Source organism: Haliaeetus albicilla, chromosome 9 (assembly GCF_947461875.1).
Source record: "Haliaeetus albicilla chromosome 9, bHalAlb1.1, whole genome shotgun sequence".
Classification (NCBI taxonomy): domain Eukaryota; kingdom Metazoa; phylum Chordata; class Aves; order Accipitriformes; family Accipitridae; genus Haliaeetus; species Haliaeetus albicilla.
The window spans coordinates 14,770,256-14,796,856 of NC_091491.1; the positions used below are offsets into that span (position 1 = coordinate 14,770,256).

General features: G+C 39.3%; 1 protein-coding gene across 2 annotated transcripts in view; it reads right to left on the reverse strand.

Moving 5' to 3' along the window:
• Positions 1–26,601, reverse strand: part of RYK (receptor like tyrosine kinase) — a 64,309-nt gene that overhangs the window by 6,772 nt on the left and 30,936 nt on the right. Inside the window, exons 8-12 of one of the 2 annotated variants that reach the window (XM_069791779.1) lie at positions 24,716–24,849; positions 21,455–21,541; positions 7,214–7,283; positions 4,965–5,097; positions 3,053–3,162 (exon numbers count right to left, since the gene is read on the reverse strand). In XM_069791779.1, the coding sequence (XP_069647880.1) occupies positions 3,053–3,162; positions 4,965–5,097; positions 7,214–7,283; positions 21,455–21,541; positions 24,716–24,849 (534 nt within the window). The remainder of the gene's footprint in view (positions 1–3,052; positions 3,163–4,964; positions 5,098–7,213; positions 7,284–21,454; positions 21,542–24,715; positions 24,850–26,601) is intronic. The other variant, XM_069791780.1, reaches the window with a different exon arrangement.

The following is a 26,601-nucleotide window of genomic DNA, read 5'->3' on the forward strand; positions in this document are numbered from 1 at the left end:
CATTTCTATGCACTTTCAGGTCAGTTCATTGCCCTCAAAATTTATAGGCCAGGAAGTTTCCATATCTAATCACTCTAAAGAGTTCAGAGAAATTCCTAGAAGACCTGTCTATAAACGAATAAAATACAAAGGGTAACTTCACAGTGATTAGAGAGCTCTGACTTGTGTAATCTGTATGTCCACTCTAATTGAGCCCAACTGTGCCATGAGCACATGAGACCAAAAGTATTTCCTCCCTTAACAAACCTGCCAAGACCACTGCAATCCTGGCTCCCTTCCCAAAATTAGGGCACAGGTATATAGGTCTGCTACACTTCATATCAACTCCTCCCAGCCTTTCACCACACAGGAATAGACCTGGGGAACAAAGGGGTGGCAGATGAACCACAGCCCTTCAAGGGATCTTGGCTACTGGCACCCTCTTTCTCTTTAAAAACCTAATGCTAGCCCAGGATTTCTTGTACTGCAGCACAGATCAGCAGATGCTCAGCTCCTGCCTGCATTTCTCATGGAGAAGGAGCACCACGTGCACTATGAATTGACTTTTATCGCCAGTGCTCTGCATCACACACATGGCAACTAAGTGAGGAGGGCAAGGAGTCAAGCAGCCTGGACTGCCAACCCTTTGCACAGCAAGGGCACTAGGCTATTAGTTCACTGCACAGAAATGAGAGGTTGTCACAAGGTAACTTCCCTGGAGCACTGTTTATGATCTTTGTCTCCTGTGGTAGCACTTCTTCCTCAACATGTTCACCAGAGAGGAAAAGCAACAGGAATTAGGAAGAGAGTCTCTCAGGAACTCTGTCAAACTGAGCACCCTTATGTAGTGCAAGAGCCAGGAAAGATTCTGCTAGACTAGCTTGGTAGCACCAGTTCAAAAGCACAAGGGATGGCTTCAGGGTGGCTCTCACTACTCCCTCTGTCCCAGCATTTGCTACACCAACAGTGCCTACTGCCAGTGGTGCCAGTACAACATGTACAGTAGTTAAAAGAATATCCTATGACAAGCATGAATGCTTAAGTGTCTCCCAGCTTTTTCTCTCAGTCCCCCAGATGCAAAGTCAGAAGCTTTGCTGGCCCTGGTTGGGATATTTGAAGAACTGGGCCAAAGACTGCACCTGAGAGGACCAGGAGATTTTGTGGACAGAAGCACAAGGGACAAAAGTTGCAGCAATAGTGACCCCTGACAACCCTGAGGGGCTGGGCAGGGAAGTCAGTCCAAATTTCAGGAACGGCATCTATCCTGGTGTGGGGAATGTGACTCATGTTTTACTACTAACTGCCAAGCCAAACACGCAGAGCTCTCTAATGGGCACCAGTAGCATAGCCCCAAGACAGTCCATACGCTAGAAGCGCATGCTGTCCATGAAATGTGCAAAGAAAGAAACTGGACTTCCACTTGAAGGACTACATGGGAACAAACAAAGCAAACCCCGTTAAAAAGAGGTACAACAAGGTATTTCAACAACTGTGCCTTGAAGATATTGGAGGGACTGAGGCCTTGAGGATCCTAGGAGGTCTTTTGAAGGGTATACTGGAAAATACGTTGGCAAATAAGGAAAAAGACAAAAGGTGGCAAAAAGTTGAAAGACATGGAAGCCAAAGAACAGGAACCAAGACAGTAACCCAGTCACTCCTCCTGCCTGGGCAACTGAGGAAGCTGAAGATTCAGGAGCATGCTTCAGTCTTTACACCCTTGCACTGGCAGAAGACAGGACCTGAGAAAACCCTGTAGGTATTGCTAAGGCAAAAAGCCTCTCAGATTACATGTAATGCATGCCCCAAGGTCATCAAGAAGATGTGGGCAGCAATCCTGAGAAATTAACTAGTTTATCAATAATATTTTCATAAAACAGACACAAGAAGAATCGAGCAAGTGACCAGACCATGAGGCATTTTATTTTCTTCCTAAAATAAATGAAGCATTGTAGCTGAAGGAATGCAAGATGTGCATCTATCCCAAGTAATCCAATTATGATGTAGTGTTTCATAAATGAAATTGTTTATGATAAAGCAGAGCTCAACAAATTTCAAAATCCCCTCTAACAGCCAATTTCAGGTTAAAGAATTTATATTAATCAAGTGCAGTTACCTCATTAGGGCTTACTTCATTGACCGACAATTTGTACACAGCTCTGGGGTATAACCCAGAGGTTGCTTCTTCTCCTTTTCTTTCATTGCTAGTTCATTAATAGACCAGTACACGTCCTTTGGGGCAGGGGTGGGGGCAGGCAAAAAGGAGAGGTGTCTCTCCAAATCAAGAACTTGAATTCAAGGCTTCAAACATGGTCTTGAACTCTGAAAATAACTATGTTACTTGAATTAGGACATTATTTGCAGATATCATTAAGACTGAGCTCATGGACTAACCGCCCCTTTAGGTATTTCCAGATGTTTAGTTAAGTTTAGGCAGAACCCTGTATTTTCTATGTTTCCCCTTATTAGGTATGAAAGCAGGTGGAGAATGATCACAGTTGGTGGTGTCTGAGTGATTTGGTTTATAGAAAGCCAAAACACACCTCAAACAATGTCTACATTTTAAGGGCATATTTCAGGCAGAAGATGGTCTCAAACACTACTTCAGCATTCCTACCATTTACAGAGCACATTCATATCTATCCATCATTTGACAACTAAGAAATCTACCAGCAATCAAAGCCATTTTTAAGAAAAAAAAATATGAAGAAAACCAACTTCATACAAAAAAAATCTATCCATTGATAAACTGCCAAAGATATTCCACATTTTTATTAAAGTTTAAGGGAAGCTTTAATATTTTTCAAGCCTTTGAAAAACTAAGGCTAGACAAAACGTAGCAAAAGTATTTAAGATGACGATATTCTGCTTTCTTGAAAACCATGCTTTGTGGTTTAAATTATATTTAGAGGAAAAAAACTTCATTGACAAAACCATTCACCCAAAATTTGGAAAAAAAACCAAATAGTACTATATTTTGAAGTAGACATCAGGTCAACTGGAGAAAGCCCATCCTAACTCTAGCTACTGACCTAACACTGCCTGCATGATGACTCTACCCTGGTTGAGTACTTACACACAGTTTCTAGCAGCCAGGTCTTTGTGAATGACCTCCCGTCTGGCCAAATAACTCATTCCACAGGCTATCTGAATAGCCATATGTACAAGGTCCTGCTGGGAAATTGCCTGCAAGAGCACAGAACAACAATCACTGCAAAAGTACAAGCCCAGTGCCTGTGGGGTTAGTGTTTTTGTTGTATTCTAGTGTGTGCCCCCCATCCCTGCTTTAGCAGCTGATGCTTTCTAGTAGCTACAGACACTACCACCTGTTGAAAACTTATGAAGAATCCCTATTCAATTTTAACTTTTTTTTCTGAGACATGCCAGGGGCAAATGTTTCCAATTTGCAACTGCCTCACTGCTACACAGGTTTTCCTTTGATTAATGGTGAATGTAGGCAAAAATGGTCAATTTTACCCTTCCTACCACACTTTTTTCACTGTTTCCCTGGAAACCAACTCATTTTCAGGCAGCAGAGCACAAACAGCAGTCAAAATTCTCGTTGCTATCTACTGCTGAAAACTAGTGCCAAAGTCTGGTGCTCCATCTACTTTTACAACTTGACAGTCCTATAAAAACTAAACCCTTGCGCATATTTATACCTTGGGTTCCCTCTTCCATTTCTACAGTGTTTCAGAAACTTCAGTATGTAGGTGGACACACCGAGGTTGCAAGACTGGGTTTAAAATAACCAAATACTAAATTAAAACAATAATAAACTGGCTTCTTCTTTAACAGGTTGTTATTAAGAGCAATAGCCATGTATTATTTCAGAAAACTCAAGCATTTGCTTTAGGTATTTGTAGAAAAGTTCTATCTCAAAATAAGTATCTAGGACACTAAATGTCCCATTTTTTGATAGTTCAGCACAGTCATTTCTAGTTACTAAGAGGCAACTCCTGTTTGACATAATACAGATTATAAACACCATTTCTACTTAAATTCTTGGAAAGGGATATTGGTGCAAACCATAGGGATTTACAACTCAGATTAAGCAGCAAAACAAGTAAAATCAAAGCTGAAAAATCCTAGCAGCTTGTCACAACTTGTAAATTAACAGAGGTAGGTGGCCCTTGATAGTTTGAGATCCGGTACATAACAGGGACAAATGCTGACCTCAGGAAACAAGATTTCATTTTGTGCTTGATTTAGCCTAAAGACAGAAGCCAAACCAAGGTGAAGTTGAATAAAAGACAAGGTAATCCTAACACGAGGCATAGTTTTAATACATATACACACCCATCACTACACACTTATTCAGATTTTTAAAAATAAGCAAAATATGTTCTCATCTAGGAATATTTTCTCACTTCTCATGAAATATATGCAACAAGTTCTACTGAAACGCAGTAAAGTTATGAATGTTGACAAGCACCCACAGCAGTAAAAAAAGTCAGCAGATTGCTTCCTTTAATATCTAAAGTTAAATAAATCCATTTATTTTACTTAACAGCAAATCTACAGCAGCACCTTGAAAGTTTAACAGAAGTGCTTTATGCTTACTATAAAATAATGAAGAACTATAGTAATTAAAGGGATAATCTACTAATTTTACCAAAAATAAAAATCAGTAAATCTGAAATTTCTCCATACACAATCTTCCCCTGTGTATTCCAACTTAAATCCACAATCATATACCCTTTTCTCTATTTTTGAATTTTTTTTTAAAGATGTATTGATATACCAGGTAATACCCTAATCAGAGTTTAACTCAGCTTCATGCCCTCTGAATGTCTGTCATAAACACAGCCAAGACTGTTTTCCTTTTATGTATCAAGACAAACGCTTGCTAGGGAACATGCTTGCCAATTCTCTCATTCACCTGTTCTGTTGTGACAATACCACAAGTATTTCTTTTAAGGCACATACACAGATGACAAACCAAGTGTAAGTTTAACGGGCAAGAAGTCACAGATTTCTGAGTGTACCTGAGGATTGTTGGCCTCTACCAGCTTGCACTGTCGTAAGAATAGTTTAAGGTTCCCCCAGTTCATGTACGGCAGCAGCACCATTGGTTTCTCTCCCTCTTCTATACAGACATGAGTGATAGGTAGCAGATTCCTGGAAGACAGGGAGACAAATTCCTAATTATATGAACCTGAAATTTGATAAAAATCTTCTCAATCCCTAAACACCGTAAGTGACAGTAACTCAGCATTGAAGAAAAGCATTTGCTTTTCTTGCAATATGAATTGCAGAGCACAAGGTCTCCAAAATAACTGGGGGGGGGAGAGAAAGAAGGAAAGAAAGGGGGGGAGAGAAAGAAGGAAAGAAAGGGGGGGAGAGAAAGAAGGAAAGAAAGGGGGGGAGAGAAAGAAAGAGGATATTTGAGTACTTTCCTATTAGGAAGAACCCTCCAGATTTTTTGACTTGGTCCAAAAGGGCTGAAATACATTTATGTGAATACAGGTTATCATTTATATTAAGAAGCGATACATTCTCAACTTGGAAATGTATCATTTTAAATGCAACTATAGATATAAAATATGTAGCTCCACTACAGGGGAGTAAAAAAAAAAAAAAAAAAAATCAAAACATTGTGTTTGATCCACTTCAAAATGACAGAACAGAAAATTTTAGTTTTGAATCAATGAAACATTAAATTGCATTCTAAATACAGAATTATCTCATGAGTTTTATCACAGGTGTTTTAGAACCATAGAATCGTTTACATTGGAAAAGACATTTAAGATTATCAAGTCCATCAACCATAAACTTAGCACTGCCAAGTCCACCACTAAACCACTTTAAAGGTCCCTTCCAACCCTCCTTATGGCTCAGATAACTCCCATGCTGCATTTTTTTATAAACATCTTCCTACAGTGCCAACATATAAATTTGTAGAAACTTGAAACAAACTATATATAGTTTCAATTTCCATTAAACAGTTTTTAAAAAACTATCTTCTATTGAAAATGTATTAGTAAGTCTCCAATGAGTTATAGTCATTTTTAAAAGGAAACTTTGAAATTTCCTGTTCTTGAAGATGTCTGATAGTCAGATGTCACACCCACAAGCTCGACATACCCATGTAGCTCTACCTTCAATCAAGATAAAGGTCCCAGCTTTATAGGCAGCATACAGAAGAAAAGCTTTTTGGACTTAAAAGTTCGGCTTGTAAAAGGGAGGATAACAGCTGATTTTGAATGATGAGAGGGGGCTTGTTTCATTTGGTTTCAATTTTGTTTCCCCAAGAACCTGCCAATCCTCTTAATACAATCTTGTATTTTAGGCAAGGTCTTAGCTGTAATAACTCTTCGAAGAACAACTTTTCAATGCACTGTGGAACTAACAATTCTGCATGAACTATTTTCATTTCCTCCACATTAACAGTAAGAAAAGATCAATTACCAGTCTAGGGACTTGATGATGAGCATAGGTTTCTTCTTACCTGCATCCTTGCCAGTAACAAAGATCTTTAAGGCCAATTTCAGCCTTTAATCCAAGCTGCAAAACTGCCACTAACTCAAGCTGTTTGGGGCATCAATTTAAAAAACTTAAGCTATGACCCCCCAAAACCATGTCATTAATTCTTAAGGAATAAATCCCACCAGTGATGTTACGATGCCATACTAGGAACACACACATGCAAGAGTCCTAAAAAGCATTTCCTTGTGTCCATGTGGGATGGCACCTAATCACAATACTTTTCTGTGCCATGTAGAAAATTATGACCAATACAAAACAGACTAGTAAATTAGCTAAACTGACAATCAACCTTCATATATACTTACTCTCGTCATCACTAAGATCCCACCACATTTAACAACTAGCCTGTGCAAGAACCAGCATAAACCAATGTGTGCCTGCAGCATGTTATTCTGTAATAACTAAGAATATATAAAAGAAATATCTACCCATATTGCACTGCAAGTCTTGGAACACCAAAGAATTTCTCCATTTTCCCACATACTGCAACCATTTGATTTTATGGACTGCACAGCTAGGAAAGAAGCTTATAAGCAGTCTTTGCAATAAGAAGCATATCTAGAATTCTGTATTTTAAAGTGACATAAAAATAGTTTCAACTCTTTATGGCTTAAAAAAAAAAGAAGTTTCAAACATAAAAATATGTTGCTGAATTCTGAAAAAATTTCCCTCCTACTAGGGAGCTTTAAGCACAAGTATTTTCAGCTCACACAGATACAGTTTTGCTTATAAACACTGCTTAGCTTACCTGTGGTGAAGTCCTCTGAGTTTACAGCTTTCAGTCAGCATCATTGTCACCTGTACCTCTGAGGCTTGATCTAAGAAAAAAAAAAATAAAGGAACCACAGATACAACTTTAGGAACAAATCAACATATTAATTAAAATTTGGTCCAGATTTCCAAGTCAGTTGAGGTCATTTGAGCACGAACAGAACTTGTTTGCCTGCTTTTTTTAAATGGAATTTAAAAAACCCCAAACGAGTAAGCCAACTTCTAGGGAATATTTCTGCTTAAACAAATGGGGTGAAGCCGAAAAAGGAAATAAAACACACTCCAGGTGCTGACAGACTGTACTTTTGCCACTTCCTGACAGCTTCTGGGCAGGCACAAACTGCCTGCGCTAGGCAGTGTGGGTCACATCCTCCACACGGGGCTGCTGCTGCTGGAAGAAGGGGAGCCTGCCGTGCGTTTCCCAAAAGCACAGAAGTGCTCAGAAGACACCAGTTTGCTGCTGAATTACCAGTATAGGCTTCTGCAGATTACTTCCACACTGATGGAGACCATTTATTTCTAGATTTACTTATTTACCGCTGTCTACTTGAAACACTTGATTCTTGGTAACCTTAGAAATGTTTGCTCTTCTCTTCCCCACCTTAAAATAAAAAAAAATTAAAAAAACACCAAAAACCCCAACCCCACTGCTGCCAGCTAAAATTCAAGCATCTGTGAAAACTCCAGTAACCCGCAGCAATCAGAACATCTATTGGGCAGAAGCAGAAGTGTTGCCTGTAACCCCTTCCCTACAGATATTTTTGTGTTTGATTTTTTTACCCTCTGGTGGCAAGAAGCAACAGTGAAGCTTAACACGATGTAAATCAGAGCTCTCACAATCTCACCCTCCTCATAGCTGGGTGCATTTTCTGCCCCTCCTTCATGCTAGAACTAGTATTGGAGTGCCTAGGCAGCAAGCTAGCACAGGAGAGAGCCCAGCAAAGGCCCATCAGTTTTCCTTGCTGCATTAGGATAAATTTACATATTACAGATGTGTCAAACCAACATTCTACTGCCCTGGGAGGAAGAAGAGGAAAGAACTTATCTGCTCTTTTCCCTTCTTCATGGTCTTACCCTCCTCCCTGTAGCAGCTCTGACACCCTTTCCTAATTGAACTTTAACCCTGCAAAAGAAAACATGACTTTTGACTGACTTGAATGGTGAACGTGGTCAGTGCAGATGAGCACAAGCTAGGCAAAGAAAGCACAAAGCCCCGAGAGAGAGCATGGCCTGTCCCTTATGGCAATGGCAAGCTAAATAGATAGGCTCTAACCATAACGCACAAATTGGCATTTAGCTTTCCAGATCTGCTGGAACTGGAGGCAGCTTCAGGCACAACACAGCTCCTGCCTAAGAAGGGTTCATCAAAAGAGAAATCACATAACTCAACCTGTAAGCCACAAAACATTGGCTGGATTGAGAAAGGTCCCTTAAGTCAGGGAAAGGAATAATATCCCAAGGCAAACTACTTCAAAGGCTGCTTTACTACCTTGGCTCAGGAGAGATTAAAAAGGAGGTATGCCTTCCCAAAAGCATACAGACAGTAAAAAAGGAGATCAGAAAATGGAGGTTATAAATGCAGATACAGGTCCCAGCCAGAGGCACCGAACCCTGAGCATGCTTGGAAACCCCTAAGGAGCATCACTGCCTAGACCCCGTACAGGCTGGAAGGACCAAGGCCACCAGAGCCAAAACACAGTGCTCTAGGGAAGTCCACACACAGAGGTGCCATTAGATTAGTGACAATTATGGCTGTGATATATCATGGGATGCATCGAAACAGTGCATGTCCTTGTATTTGATAACAAGTACATATGGGGAGAGGGTATGAACAGGTTCTTGCAGTGGAGACGTTTAAGTAATGCTTAGCTGAAGCCTCTAGTTTGCACTCCAACACAGAGGCATGAGAAAGAGAAGGTCCTACCTACTGTGCAGCAATAGCACTCAAGTGTTTTACATGCAACAAATTTGATAAGTACTCAAGACTTCAAAAGGCTTGTAAACACGTAAAAAACCAAGATACTACATTAAAATGAAGTTACATAGGCATGAATGACTGAATCATCCAATTCTTATAAAGGGCAAGAAGCATTAAAAACAGAGGTATAAAAGCATATTATAAGAAGTTAGAGGAACTGCCAGCAGGCTGCTAGTACACAGCTTCAGGTTTAAATGCATTAATTACTAGAACTCAAAGACCACAACCTCTTCAACCCAGCATATGACGTTAACTTGCTTATACATTGTTTGGCCCTGTGCTTGCTTAACTGGTTTGCTTTTAATTATAAGAGCCACCATGCAATAATTCGAAGCTCTAGATCAGAGATTATTTAAGACTGGCTTTAAAATCTACAGAACAAGTTAATCTGGTTCAGACAATGCACCTATTCATCTCTTCACACTAACACTGTAAGAGGCAGCACTCTTCTGCTGATGCTTTTCCCTTTCCATCACACAGGGTGTTTTTCAGCAGGTCACTGTTTTTCTTTCACCTTGGAGACGCTATGCTATAGTCGTTGAGCACCCAAAAGGACGATTGACTCCCGTTGAAGTATATACGGAAATCTAAATCTTATCTTGTGAAACAGTCCCAGCATCCGTATTGTGTTTTCTTATCAATATTATTTCCTTGTTTTCTGTATGGAAAAAACTTACACAACACCAACAAATTCAAACACACTCAGAACAAACAATAGCAGTACAACGCTAATCCTCTGCTAGCTTATACCAATGCCAATTTTAGAACAAGCACACAGTTTGATTATTGTGGTTTTGTACTAGATATAGTTCAAAACAGAATATAAATCATCACTTCTTTGAGTGATTCTAGTCAAAAGAGGGTAAAAAAAAATACCAAAATAATGTTACTGCAACAGTCCCCGTTGCAATTAGACTTCCTTTTGAGGCCATTTTCTTTAGTTACATAACAAAAAGTACATTTAAACAAACTCTGACACATTTAGTAGATTATAACCACTTTCAAGCATCCAACAGACAGGTCGTCATAGATTAGGAAGAAGGTGATTTTGGTAATGACACATTTTGTTGTAGAGGACCTGGTGCATCTGACCATCCTGTACTGAAAACCCTTAAAAGCAATCCAGAAAATTCACAGCATTTCTGGCTTTGATACAAGAACTATGCAGTCCTCGAGCAAAGCCAGTGACAGCCGCGACCCAGCAATTCCAGCTTGGTGAAAGGTTTTTATAAGGACATACTAAGATGAATCCTGCAGATTTCATTTTCCTGCCTGGGCCAAAGTGTAACCCTGTACCAAAACTATACATGAAATTAAGCATTACATGTAAGCACACACATGCGGGCAATTTATTCACAGAATTGTTTGTGTAGCCACACAAAATGAGACCTGGGGAATGATCTTGTCAAACACACAAGAATGCCCACAGGCTTTCACAGCTCATTTTTTTCTGTACCAGATCTGTGAAGTCATTTGATATGAACAGAGCCACACACACAGCTAAAGAGGGGAAAATGGGAGGAAAGCCTCCCACAGAGCCAGAAACCTCTTTAATTAGAATAGCAACTTAGAAGTCACGACAAAGGAGGCCATAGACTCCCATATATTAAATTTGGGCATCAGGAAACAGCCCCAAGTTTAAGTTGAACATGCCAGGGCGAGGCAACAAGGGCTTGTTGCACAACTTCTTCAAAGCCCTAAAAAAGAAAAAGCTAAACTTCCCTCTCACATATTAACACTATTTGTGATTAAGAATACATCAGAGCTCAACAATTCATGCAGTTGCAGCCTGATGATTGCAAGGTATTGCCAGGTCAGTGCTTCTCAGCCCTGAAAAAGCATTATGTATTTTCACAAGATTATTGTGCACCAACAGCTGAGTAATTGAACAGCAAAGACTTCAGGTCACAAGAGTTCAGAGAAAGATTTAATACCCAGCAGTATTTCTAGATGTTCAGTTAGGACCAAAAAGGCCCAACTTTCAGAAGATGCTTAAAAACAAGACTATTTGAGATAGATGTAAATGCATTCCAGAACTAGGAAGATGCTTTTAAAGCACTGGTTTTACCCTTTCTGTGCCAAGACCCTGGTTGTGAAAGTCTACCCTAAGGCACAGAGCAAGAACAAGCTAGGATTTCAAGAAGCTTTGATATGGTTGCAAGTTTATCTCATGATATTACGTTATTTGTATATAGCTAGGCACAATGGGGCTCTTGGCACTACTATTTTTATATAACAGGCTAATCTCTCCATGCAATTCTGGCAAGTGTGATATGTGCTGAGGTCCTTCCTGGTTCATGGGGAGAAAGAGCACCTATTTGATTTTTACCAATTTCTCAAAGTCCATCCGCAAAACTGCATTTTAAAATCTTTGTTCATCATCACTCATCAGTCACACGAATCACTGTAACACTCACATGAAAAAATCTCTGAGAAGTTTTGTTATGACACTAACATTGCAGCAATGTGCTTGCTCTGAGACTGGGCACTCATAACAACTGCAGAGCATCGTGCTCTACATTTCACTAGGTGGTAGCATATCAGAAAAGGGTAACTCCACACCTCAAATTACTTACCACAGATGAAAAGCAGCAATTACCTGGATATTGCACTGGGTTACCCGATTAGCTGGACTGCTTTCAAGAACAACATTTTAAGTCAGACCTCCTAGAATCTCAAAATAGCAAAGCACAGCATTACAACTTAGACTTTAGATTGTAGCATGCATGGTCACTGAAATCTGTTTCTTCAGACAGAAAACAAAGCAAACTCTTAAAAGAAATATAACCAAAGGTTTCAAAATTTCAGTAAGTCATATGAGCCCTTTCCTAGCCTACTATGGGCAGTAACACCCAGCAATTTCTGTCAGCACTCCTATCAGAAGAAGCTCTGCAAACACTACAGATAGGAAGTCTAAGGCTTCTGATAAACACATTTCCTGACAGCAATATTTAAAAAGATGTTCTACCTGACGTTTTTCTCACCTTTGGACCATTTGTAACATCAGGCGAACTTCCTTCTCTAATATGGCCAGTAAACATCAGCACACTTACACAACCCATTTTCTATATAGCTACTGTTTTCACAAAGCTTGTATTACCCTTATTATCCTTCAGACTTGTGGGCTTTGCCAAATATACTGTGATAAAGTCCACAAGCTCAAGTTATTGAAGTGTGAAAAGCATACAGGCAGGTACAATGGTCACAGACTATGTCCATAGGAATTGGAAGCGTAGTACTAGAACCGTCCTAAATGTTCAGCTTCAGGTAAGAAATGCTCCTAGTATCAACACATCCTTTTTAATTACTGCTGCTTCTGCATAGCAATTAATTATGTAAAATTTCTCCCAAGGCAGAATTCAATTCCAGTTCAAAGAGAATACATGCCTGAATACTGCTTTAACCCTTCTACACAAGGCTTTGGTTTTTTGGAAGAAATTCAACACTCAAAAACTATCCAGAGTTCACATCTGTTGTACATGACATTTTTAAAGCTGCTAGCAGACATTTTCAGAACTTTCCTTCAATAGAAGGATGAACTGCTTAATGAATGCAAGTAGTCATGACCAAATCTGCTTTTTCATAGGTAGAAGGGAAAGTACATACACAAAAATATTTATGCTTTAAAACTTCAAGGGGTCCTAACAGTTAGACAGTGACAAGTTACCATGGGAGCCAGTAGCACATCCGATGGCTTTCTGCCTCCCACAGAAGTGAAGGAAAGACACCTTGCTCCTTTTTAGCCGCTCTATTGCATGCACAAGTCTGGATAGCTACAGAGGCATTCAGGTAATGGCTATACTTTCACGCATCAACATCTATCTGCTTTACAAGGCAACCATGCATCCTACAGAATTCAAATCTTCTGTATGTTAAGACATAAATACACAAATGACGACATAAGGAGGTGACAACATAAGGAAGTTACAACATCGGACACTATGCTTAGTTTTGTCAAAATTTCAATAGAGCAGGATTTCTCCCGAAATCTTAATACCAAGGCTATTTATATTGAAATGTTTGTTTCCACACGACAACCGCACAAGTTTATTTTCCAAAGCAATGCAGTTCGTGTTTTCAAATTCAAGCCTAATTTTAATATATTCTGGAAGTGATTCAACATGATACTGCTAAAACGGGGAGCACTGTTCTGGCTTTCCTACATTACAAATGCACACGCAGTTTTAAACCACAGAAAAGGGCAGAGAGAAGTATGATTTGGGGATACTCCTATTTCCCTTATATAACAATACCAGAATCCAAGTAGCAGCAGCAAATAGCAACAAGTAGAAGGCTCTTTGCTCAGTAATCCATTTAACTTAAAATGAAGCAGAAAGTGTAAGTAAATGTGAAGTGAAACTGGGGAAAAGACATAACTGATGTAATGTTTCAAAGTCTATCAATTGCTAAAGGGCAGCAGCTAACAAAATTGAAATTTTTTTAAGTACAAGTAGTGATTTTAACTGTATGTAAATGAAAGTATACAGTAGCTTATGAATTTATTTTTTTCCTGCAGAAGCGTATGGAATAGTAAATCTTTAAGTAGTACAGTACTTTGGACATCAACCTCAGAGCTGCTACTGCATATTTCTTTTAATGTATATTGTACTACCTTAGGTCTCGGGATACTTTCTTAATGAACCAGGACTGAATGACAAACATAGTGCATTTTTAAGGTGATATCCAGAAATTTGCTACTTTTCCCTAATTCTTTAAATTCAAGTACCTTCCTTTACAAAGACGCTTAAGAAATTAACTCAGACTAGAAGCAGCTCTTTTCTGGAATTGTTTTTGTCATGAACTTTCTTCTACAGAAACAGGATCTTGTACTCTGATTTTGCAAGGTTAAGTACTTTTAACAATTAACTTAAATACTGTACATTTAAGGCATGAACTTAAACTTATATTTTCACAAGGCAGTGCTTTTAAGCATGAACTGCCCAAAAATGTGAAGTCAGTGCAATTTAAAAATGGTACCTTGGGAACAACTGTGTATGCTCCAGGTTGCAGTATACTATATGTCTAACATGAACAAGAAACCCTTCAACTTGGTTAACACAAAGCTTATTACAAACACTTAACTCGCCTAACTATGCCTTTGGCTCTCCCCTGCTTTGCATAGCCTAAGTTCTCAGGATCTCTATCCCTATACCTTCTAAATACACTAAAGTAGTCCTAAAGGGTCACCAACTTGCACTCAGCTAGGTCATAAACAGGCCAAAACAGACATCACATGAATGAAGGCAGTAACAGGTCTTCACACTATGGACAGTTAAGTCCCACTTGTTTGAACATACAACATTTAACATCTAATATGTTTCCTCATATCTACAACTCAAAACAAACTTGCACTGCAAAGTGCATGTTTTGACTCATACTAGAAAAGTCTTGTGTACTACAAATACTTTGAAGGCAGCTGAAGTCCTGAGATATACCAGATGAATTCATGGTAAGGTCTTTCTCCAAGGTTTCCATTACAGCATCATGATCCATACTGCCTACATGGGTGCACTTCGAGCATCCCATCTTCGATTAACAATAAACAAAAAATTTTAAAAGGTATAATGTTGGAGATAGCCAAGAGTGCTGAAAGAGTCCTCTAGCGACCTATGGTGATATGAACAAAACTCAAAGCTTTGTTAAAGTCAATAAAATTATGAAGTCTTAAGAGTTAATCTTCACTTATACTATGACTTTGTTTCCAGTGCTTTTCATGGGTGGTTTTGTTTTCAAACACTCCTTCCTTGTACAGAAGAAAAATTTTAAGTGGTTAGAAAATGAAATGGAAGCAGTCAGGTTATCTTGAACAGCCCGATCGGTTGTTTTTAACAAAAATGTACCTTGGCCAGAATGTACTAAATGAGTCAGGGCTCTGCAGAACTCAAACTCACTGCGTAGGTTCCTGGAATAATACAATTCCATTTGTTCTGTAAAGAATTTTCTCCTTCACAGGAAAGCACCATTAAACAATGTGTTCTTTAAATCAAAGGTAAAAACTGTGTGTTTTCTTCCTCTTCTGACGTAAGATGATCTAGAAGATTCACAAGAAAGTCTATTTCATGCCATATAAAAGCAGAAGAGAACCGTCAATCACTGGCAAGAGACGCCAACGCCAGCTTTGAGAAACATGCCAACCAAGACACTTCCCTAAGTTTGAGAGTGACTGGAAACCTCCTGTTGGAAAGTGAAGCATTACAACCTCATAAAACAATTCTACTGTAGAGCAAGAAACACAATGAAGAAAGCAAATGCCAGCTAAGTCTCTCATCTTTCTAACAAAGAACTTATTCAGGTTGTGTTGATCCACGGATTCCAATATCCCAAATATAGTACAGATAACATATTCTTGTTCTTACTGGCAATGAGACACACATCGTTTATCTTCATGAATGTCCATTTAAAGAAAGAATGAAGGCAAATTATCCTTAGAAAAGTCTAAATGTGAAAGAAGCTAAAACTTCTATGATGATGACTAGCAAATTAATACACAGTGAAACTGTAAACTGCAAATAGAAAAGAACAACTGGATGTTCAACACTAAGGATCTAGAGGAAGCATGAACAAGTAACCCCTTTTGCCCAGGGCTTGTGATCTTTGTACTCCCAAAGTTATTAGACCTTCCAGAAAGCTGTTTCTAATTTTGCCAACTGATACCCATTTTTTCTTTTAAGCTCTCCTCTTTGGCACCGAGCACTGCACGTAAGGGAAGACTTGTATCATCTAATGCTTTAGAGTGTGTCTGGATGCCCAGCATTAAAAAAAAAAAAAAAAAATTATAAATTAATGTATTTCATGAACATGCAGGTAGAAGCTTTGTCACTACCCAAGGCATGTTACAACTCTTCTCTGGAGTGCAGTACGGTTAAGTGAAAAAAAACCCCTCTTCTAAGGGATCTGGAGTGAACTTCTGGCACTCAGGGATTAATTCTGTCTTCAGACTCTATAAAAGATGTGGCATTGAGATTTCAAGAGAAGTGTCTCCAACTTTTCAGTCATATCACTGTACAAGCTACTGAACAAGTAATCACTGAATCAGTTGAAAAGTACTTTAATGAATTAATGAACAGTTCAGATGGAAGATCCCAGACAAATTCTGTGGTGCAGGAGAAACTAGTCAATGCTAAACAAGCAAACTCCCATCTATTTGCCTCCTGCACTGATGTGGCTTTATTAGGATCAAACTTGCCCTTTGAGAGTCTGACCTAATAGGTCAATCCCAGCTTGAGAAAATGAGGAATACAATACATTCCTGGAAACTAGTCTCACACACTCTCTGAATAGCCTCCTTCACTTAAAAGAGTTTCTCAGGACAAAGGTAGGCAGGTCCGGGCTTTCTAATTTTTATGTCTTACCAATTCCTTTAACAGCAGGTCACTTCAGAAGGGAGAACAAGTACTAAGTTCAGAAAACTCAAGGCTTCTTGATTTCGGTTAGCACTCTTCTGGTTTATAGTAATGCTCAACACCTTACCAGAGGGCTAGAAAACATCAGGGAAGGGAAGCAGGAAGGACTGCTGCAGTTACTGCCATAACTCTTTGCTTTTTGATCCTTTGGAGAAAAGGATCAACCCTGGTGAGAGATAAGATAGAAAGAGGCAAAGTAACAAGGCTGCAAACACACTTCTCTCAGAGCAGGAAATACTCACAGATCTATTGTCTGACAAGAATGTCAGCCACAACATTCATCTTTGACAGCACATTCTTCTCTGTCCACATTATTAGAAATAACCCATCTTGAAAGGTTATGGATCCTGTAATACACTAACAGCTGAAGGAGGAACACAAGAAAGAAGAGATCCATGATGATAGGCACCTGCTGTTTCATCTATGGCATGAGCTTTCTTCACAGGTTTTCCTAATGAGCAGTATTCAGAAACCATTACTGGAATGGCACAATAATCCTTCTTTGACACCTTTCCTAGTACAGCAGAGGTCTTCTCCTAAAAGCCAACATACATGAGCTACCCATGGCACAAGGAAGCCTTCCAGCCCCATGTATACCACTTGTTGGGCTTTCTTGGGCATGTCCAGTGAACAATCACTTACTCCACTAGCTTTACCACTCTGCACAATGCAAACTTGCTACAATCAATATAGTTTGCAATGGTAACACCCAACAAAAAGCCACTTGTATGCCAGTACGCTGGTGTTACTCTGCAGGGCTGAAGGCTTATACCCAATGACACAGTAGACAACTGCACCAACTAAAGTCATGTCTAGACAAAGTTCCCAGGTTACGGGAGGTGATTCTCCACCTCTACTCTGCCCTCCTGTGACCCCACCTGCAGTACTGTGTCCAGCTCTGGGGTCCCCAGCACGAGAAAAACATGGACCTGTTAGAGCAGGTCCAGAGAAGGGCCATGAAAATGATCCAAGGACTGGAACACCTCTGCTATGGAGAAAGGCTGAGAGAGTTGAGGTTGTTCAGCCTGGAGAAGAAAACGCTCCAGGAAGACCTCACTGTGGCCTTTCAATACTTACACGGAACTTAAGAGAAAGAGACTTTTTGTCGTGGCCCGTAGTGACAGAACAAGGGGCAACAGTTTTAAACTCAAAGAGGGTAGATTTAGATTAGACATAAAGAATCTTTTTTTTTATTTTTTTAAATATAGGGAGGGTGGTGAGACACTAAACAGGTTGTCCAGAGAAGCTGTGGATGCTCCAGCACTGGAAGTGCTCAAGGTCAGGTTGGATAGGGCTTCGAGCAACCTGATCTAGTGAAAGATGTCCCTGCCTATGGTAAGGGGGTTGGACTAGGTGGCCTTTAAAGGTGCCTTCCAACCCAAATAATTATGATTCTAGTAAGAAATTCTAGTTTGGGCACAAGTGTAGTGATCATATTTACCATGTCCAGGTGTTCTCCTTCCAAAGGGTTTCTTCTATTGACAACTTCAGATTTAAAGCTGAAGCAACTACCCTAATGTCAAAACAGCCAATGCCATGTCTTAAGTTTCATAAGCTCTGATCCTAGTGAGAAGAAAGAGGTGCTTTTCCTCTCAAGAAGGTTATTCCTCCTCACAACACCTGCTGAAAGAATTTCAGTTCACATTTTTTCAGAAGATCTGAAACACCCCACACCCTCTTCCCATTATTCTCTGTCATTTGCGGTACTACTGGACTTTATCAATTTCAGAGTGTACCACTGGGTAAAACAAGACAGTTCTGGAGTAGCTAGTACATTTTTGGGGGGATAACTCAGCTACACAGACAAAACCTTTCTTCCTTGTTTTTTTTCCATGACCCTCAGGCTCCTTTCGTGCCTTCAGCAACAGAGATACTTAAATCAGTTTAATAGTTCTCATACCCATCTTGCTTTTGTGGTCCTGCCCTACTCCTGTGTTTGTGCCAAAACAGCAGTGTGTGTGGTCACAGAATGAACAAGATCAAGGAAAAAGCCTGCTTAAGAGAGAATTTTTGCAGGTTTTTTTTCCAAGCAGATCAAATTCCCAACTTATTACATGACCCAGCTGCACACACAGCTATCACAGCCAGGGTACAAAGACAAAGCTGCTTAATATTAGCACTGCAAATTAAATGCTGTAAGGACAAGAAGGGATGTTTATAGTTATTTTCCTAGCAACTTTCCACTGCCCAAACCAGTATTATTTCACAGACAAGTATCAGCAAAATCTATTTTAAACTTTGTCCATATAGATCCTTTTTAAAGCTGAGAAATTCTCTACAGACAACAATTATGTGAATACCATTACTCCCTTAAGACCATGCTCCAGTTCACCACAGCTAACAAATCTTTCACTGCAAAGGGAAGGGCTAGAGAAATCAGGATGTGCACTGTGTCAAAAATACAAGCCTCTGCAAGGGAGAAGTGCAGCTTTAAGAGTGGATTGGAAGCCCCATTTTGGCAAAGCAAATTAGATAAGTAGTGATGGGAGGCAGCTAAATTAAGATCTGTTCTCACAAGTGTTCTCTGTCATTTAATCCAATGCTATAAAAAGTAAGCATGCTTGAGTAGTGCTGTACAGCTGTCAAACTCTCCTAGCTCACAACAATTTGGGGGATCACAAGACCAGTAGCATTTGTTGACTCTGAATCAGGGCAGCGAACCACCAAATAACACAGTGAAGGGGATCACAGATTAAGATAACACTGGTGAATGATGCCCCAAGTTAGACTGCCTTATCAAACACAGAGAAGCACCAGGCTCATGTGATAAAGGATAAAGCTTTTGGAAACTATATCAAATAAAAGCAAAATGACAGTCAGAACTGTTTGGCAGGGAGGGGCAACAGAAGAGGGCACAATTCAGGAAAAATTCCCAAAATACTGGAAAGAAGCAAACTTTTTTTTTTTTTTTAATAGAGGACATTCCTTTGCTTCTTGCTAGAAGTCACTACAAGAAAATACTTGCCTTTATATAAGAGGCTATGACTACTTCAGATGACACAGTTCTAGCTGCCACCATCATGCTAAATGGTAGCTACCAACATCTTCCAAAGGGGCAGCATATCTACTTTTCAGAAGTCCTCTCTGGACTCAAGAGGGACGAAAAGTGCTACAGAAGTGTACCACCTCAGAAGCACTCCTGAAGAAATAATGGAAGTATCTTGTGACTATGAGAATAACTGTCACTCTGAATCTAGGAATGCTCTTGAGGACATGCAAGAGAAGAGCAGGAAAAGCAAGAGCAGCAAATCCTCACTGTTCAGCCTGCTGTGAATCCCATTAGCAGAAACAAACAGTTGTTCCAGAGCACAGATCAAGCTCTGCTGCCTGACTCAACGCTGAGAGAGATTTACTCACAGGTTACCCTCCTGCTGCCCACGAATCAATACTTCACTGTTGGTACCCATTCCACCTTACAGTTCAGCCATACCAGGCTGATTAGGGGGTAAGGATTTGTTAGGCAGGAAAGGAGGGTAATTTCACACTGCCTGTGTTGATTACTCACAGCTGGTACCTGGCTCATAGTACTGACATGTTGGACCTTTTTAAGTTCAACATAATTTGTTAGAGCAGCAGGTATGGTATCGGGCACTGACCTGTCTTCACTGTCAAAAGCATATGATCGGGCTAGGCCCACATAAAGAACCACGTGTAGCTAAGGAATGCAACAGCATCCATCCCAAACTGCCACTTCAGACTGTTTCAAGGAGGGACCCCTTTTTTAGCTACTTTTATTCCAAATCAGGTTGACTTCAAGAAATTCCTCCCCTTGAAGTGAGTGTGAATCTTTTTCTAAGTGGCTTTCCACATAAACTTTTTTTTTATTATCACAAGCATCCGATCATGTGAGAAACTTACCAAGAATAACAGAAAGTTGCCTTCTTTAAGCAATATTTTTTTCTTTAAAATGGCACAGAATAAATGGGTAGCAGAAAGGTTCAACAACAACAAAATTCAGCAGCTTCACCAATTTCCACCTTCCTCTTTAAAATTAGTACCTTTAAAAATTACTAGCTGGGCAAAAAAATTTAAAACTAGTTGAAATTCTTATAGAAACCTATTTTATTTTTTTTAAAAGAAAGAATTAGAGAAGTTTAAAAATGAAAAACCAAAGGCAATAATATACCCAATTGAAATGACAAAAATAACTGATGAAGCAACTACTGCACAAGGAATTCAGCAAAAGTGTTGTAAGCTACTAGAGAACTCTTACAATGATGACTGTAGAGGAAGGGATATATGTAGGATATAAGTAATATATATGTAGGATATATGTAATATGGTTTTCGTCTAGACTTACCTTGTTGTTTCTTAAGTCTACCTATCAATTTAAATCACTCCAACAATGCATTTCTTGAACAAAGATGCTATATTTGTATAAATTAAGTTTTAAGTGGCAATTCTGATGCTTCAGTAGTAAAGTTTAAGGATAGCAGAAACTATGCCCTATCTTTTGTACAGCCACACATGTTTATAAAAAGTCTTAAGATGCACTGCAGGTACCTTTTTCAACAATTTGCAGGGGAAGAGGCTGTGGATGGAAAGAACAATAACATGCTGGGGGCGGGGGGAACACAACTTATAAGAATCATAAGCAGAAGTATTCAAGACGCAATAACTGAAGGCACTGGTGGAAAGCACACACATTTTTCTTCCATATAAGATTTCTGTTCTCTCTGGCTGAAGGCAGCATCCAAATTGCTTTTGCTTTTTTAAGCAGTAGCCATTTGCATATTTTGAGGAGGAGGGGTTTGGTTTTAGAGAGAGATTTGATACACTCAGCATGCACTACAATCCAAACAACTGGACATAAACCCACTCCTTTATGTAAGCATACCTTTAACAGTTTTGACAAAAACTTGTTTCTCTTTACTGGGGTCTTTTTCTTCTATTAGAATCCCATGGAAAATACGTCCAAATGTGCCTACGAAGAGAACATACAATTAGTAAGTATTACGTGGTTAAAATACACTGATAACATTAACAGAACTGAGTATCTCTTAAGAAAACACTACCTTAAAACATATCAGCCACAGCAGAAAGTTAGGAACAATGGCAATTAATTGGGGCATTCAGGACTTGTGCTTTAAGTCAACAATATATAAACCAACCACCTCTCCAGCACGAGGTGGATTCAGAACTACATGCAGTAAATGCTGAAAGTTTTAGGTAACTAAAACTTAGGGGGACAAGCATGTCATCCAGCCAGTTTGGGATTCTCCAGTCAAAACATTTCTCACAAGATTAAATATTTTTGGAAATGTTCATAGGGAAATACTGGTTTCAGCCAACCAGTACCCATGGAACACTGTGAAAACAACAGTATCACATTATTCAAATGTTTCACCTCAGCTAGAAGGTGTTGGGTTTGTTTGGGTTTTTTTGTTTTGTTTTTTTTTGGGTTGGTTGTTTTTGGGTTTTTTTTTTTCAGTCTCTCCCAAGATTTTTCCATCACAAAATTTTAACGATTCAATTGCAGGAAGAGGAGCTACACTGAACAGCTGGAGTAAGAACAACTGCAGCACGGTAACACACAGAATTAACTCTTTACACAACTCAAGTTGGCAGCACTTTTCTGTCACACTACTACCATGGTACCCATGTGTGCAATCATCTTCATGCAGCTTATTCATACGTTACATCCCTTTCCCATTGATTTCTCCTGTCCGATTAGGTTGAAAGATCTGTGATAGGATTGCCTTAGCCTGGTGTACATCTTCCGGCATGAAGCATGGGTCTTATTTGGTTTCTAAATACTTGACGGGGACAGTGCAACATTTTTATCACCTACACTGGGACTACAGGTAATCCCTGTAAAACAGTGGGTCTTCAAATTGTAATCTCACTAAGAAGCAGTTTAACTAAGGAGACAAGGCAACCACAAATATACAGCACGAATTATTTAACAGTAAACTAAACCCCTCCTATCTTGGTTCTTGAAGACATCAAGAAAGTGCCTTAAATACATATTTCCAATATACAGATAATATGTAAAAGTCAAAGGGAAGACAGCATCTTGTACTGAAACATGTTATGGTATCAAACTATCTATTTGTAAATACTGGAATGAAAGAGAATGGGGAAGTGTGTAAAAGCAGTTATGACTAGAAAGTAATTTTCATGCAATCCAGTATCTAGACATAATAAGACTGTAACACAGCATGCCTGTATGGTCCACAGTTTGGGGTTTTGTTGTTTTGGTTGGTTTGGGGGTTTTTTTGGTTGCTTTTTTTTGTTTTGTTTTTTTTTTTAGCGATACCCTGAAAGGCTTATATCTTAGCAGGAATTGTATGTCTCTGGTGTGCTATAACATTTAGAGACAGCACTGTGAACATGCTACTTCTGCCTCACTCTCCTCTGGGGTTTTTACAGATTATGCTGTTTGTATTCCAGACTGAACATCTAAGCCATTTCTCTACTTCACCAGAAAACAGTAAAGGTCCGCTTACTGTTAACATCTGCTCCATTTGCTACAGCATAGCTATTCCATTAGAAACTTTTTTTTTTTTTAAAAAAAAAAAGACACCTACATTTTTGTCTTACACCTAGTACAATGAGCTTGAAGCAGATTCAGAATTAGGTGCTGCACAAGCCCAGCAACACAAAAGGCCCCTACAGATCCCTCTTCCCTTTGCGCACTCTCAGACCTGGTGCTTTGCATCTTCCAGCTGGTTACACCACAGGAGAACCATAATCTCCTAAATTATTAAAATGTTAAAGTAGGTTAAGTTATGGAAGATACGTGAAGTTTATAATGAATCTCTGGCCAAGATCTGTAAAATATGTTTAAGTTCCATTGGCAGCACTTAGGAATTCTTGAAAATTTTATGCAGACACTTCTATTATTCGCTGCTTCTCCTTTGGAACTCCTTTGTTCTTAGATGACTGAGGCTCAACCGTGCTACATCCTGAACTAAAATTGATGATTGTTCATCAGAATCTGTCTTCTAGTCCCCTGACTAACTTTTGAAGGTTTTGACAGACTCAAATAACAGCTGGAAGCCAAGAAACAAGATCCCAGTATTAACTGCGTCCACATTGCATTCAACAGCCATTTAAGCTGCATCTCACAGAACAGGGCAGTTCTGTCACTCTGTGCTAAACATCTGAAGCATAGCTGTGACACTGAGTCACTTCTAGTCATCGGGTGACTCCTAACATCACAGCTATAGGCAACAGACAGTACAAAGGAACACAAAGCATGTCCTGCATGTGAAGGAAGCTTTTTTGCAGAACTGACATTGGAGTTGAGCACAACTTCAAGCACCTCCTTAAGAGATTTAGAGGCATACATTAAATGGGGAGTGTTAGCATCCTCCCATTGTTTTTCAGACAGTAATGCAAAGCATTTAGCAGTTCTACCTCCAAAGGATGAGTATCTCACATCTCTAGCTTTGGAAACTTTGATTTCTCATGAGGCTTGGGGAACACAAGACTTGAAGTGGCAGCAGTAAAGATTAATGACAAAACCCCCTAAATATTTAAGCCTATTTCCCAAATTAATATCAACAAGAACCAATTACTGTTGTGCATGAACACTTCCAAGGTAAATATTAAACAAGACAAAAGAATCAGGTGATCCCTGAATTTTTCATATCAGAGCTATAAATGTTGCATCTGCTGATTAGATTTGCAAATCAGAAGCTATCAAATTGAGATGATGAGTATAGACAACTGAGGTCTCTGTGGACTTTGGCATTTTTTGTTTTGATTTTTTTTTTTTTTTTAAGAGCAGCGCTCCTGCAGTAACTTACAAAAAGTGAGTTACTTTGCCACTTACAGCCCTGATTACCTCATTCCTTAGCCATCTAACCCTTTCCTTTATTTAAAAGGACCAGATTATTAAGACAGACAAGCTGAATGATTTACTGAGCATGATTAGTCACTCCCTGATTCTAATGAATTCTGAAAACTTCCTTCACCACCCCCTCACACCCCAATGCAAACAGCATTCATCATTCTTCCCCTCCACCAAAGTTATGAAGATCAGAAACATCATCCATGATTAATTTCAGAAAAATCTAGCTATTAAAAAAAAAAATATATATATATATACACGCCATGTTGTAGCCCACAAGTGTCCGAGTCCTGTAAATACCTTCTTGGAGCACATCTTTTAGAGTTATCCTCTCCCTGGAGATGGCTATATCCTTCACTTTAGCTTTTGCTTCCATTAGAGTGACACTTTTAAGATCATTCTTCTCTATCCGTAATGTAGGATAACCTGAGGAGCCAGCAGAGCCAAACAAACCAATATAAATACCCTTATAATGAGAACAGAAGCACATTGCTTCACCTCAGCACCACCTACAGGTATAAAGACATGCAAGCAGCATGTACTTAAAAAGATTATGTATTAATCTTAAAAAGATTAAATCTTAAATCTTAAAAATCAATCTTAAAAGTATTAAACAACAAAAAACACAAGTCATGCGAATATAATAATCTGCAAAAAAACCCCACACAGGAATTCTGTAGTGTCATGCGATCAAGTGTCATTATTAACACCAAGTAAACAAAACTCCTTACATACTGAAGCTGATTAACACAACACTGCACCTTCCTGACAACAAGGAAATAAAGACCACGGTCAGAGACTGTCAGAAGACTTCTTGGAGCAAGGAAGATGCCTTACCCCAGCAGGTTGTAACCAAAACTACCAGTGCCCTCTTCTGGTGTTTCTAGACATCTAGATACACTAATACAGTCAGGAAGGCCTGAATATTTTTGTACAAGTTTATGAATTATTAGAGAAATCTTAAGAATTACTTGGATTATTTTTTTTATTTATTTAAATGTTACTGAAAAAGTTAATACAACTGTGGAAGGACCAAGAATGTTCTTCCTGTTTATTTTGTGCAACCAACCTTTTTTCTTCTTGTATTCATTTTCACTGTCCCCTGTGCTACTATGGGTGTCCCAAAACAGGTAAGAGACTTTCTGGAACAACAACGACTGAACACAGCAAACAAGTGCCATTTAGACATGGTGGCTACCACGCCTGTCAAGGTGAGGAGGGTATAATCATCACTATGGGCTTGGTCCCCTCCCCTTTTCCCAGAGGCTCAGTAATGAGTTTCCAGGGGTTTTCTTTAGGGACATACAATACAATTTAGAAGAAAGCCAAAACCTTCCCAAAGTTGCTGTTCAATCTTAAACACTTGCTTCCTCACATGGTGAGGAAATGGGAAAACACAGCAGGGCTGAACAGTAATCACAACATTTCTGCAGTGCTCCCTCATGAACCGGAATGGTCAGTATCACTACTAAGTACAATCAGAAGACAATGGGAGAGACTTTTGGGTCTTACTGCTTGCTTTAAAAAAAAAAAAATCAAGTAATTAATCATTATATTTACCTAGCACTCTACTCATTAGACTGGTGAACAAAGTCTCTTCAGGCAATTAATATGAAACTCGATGACGTTAAACGTCTTTTCCAACCTAAATGATTCTATGATTCTATTGAGCATTACAGAAAAGAAAATCACTGGTGGCAGTAGATGAAAACAGGAGCCATTTAATTTACACTTTCTGAAAAGGTCAGGAGTGCCAGAACACTATTTCAGCTTGGCAGTTCCCACTGTATTGAGAAAAACAGCAATCTGAGCTTAAAAGAAAGATAGTTTGTTCCTCTGGCCGGACTCCCCCATTTTTCTCACTTTGCAATATAAACCCTTACCTCACTTTAGATCTTTCAAAGCAGGCTTTGCAGTAGCTTAAGCCCTTTGAGTTTGGGCTAAGTCTTGCCTTCTTCCAGTGCTCGGTCATGCAGACCCATACCCTCTAAGCACCAACTTTGGTGCTCATACGGCTAGCCTACAGGCCAGTTCAGAGACCCGAGTCAACCAAAAACCCATCACTCCACAAAAGTAGTCAGTTTTTGGCTGGCTCAGCTCCCTGAATTGTATTGCAGCCTAGCAGCATAAATACCAGCACAAGGGAAAGGCTCATGGTCAGTCCAATGAGACTGAACTGCCAAGGA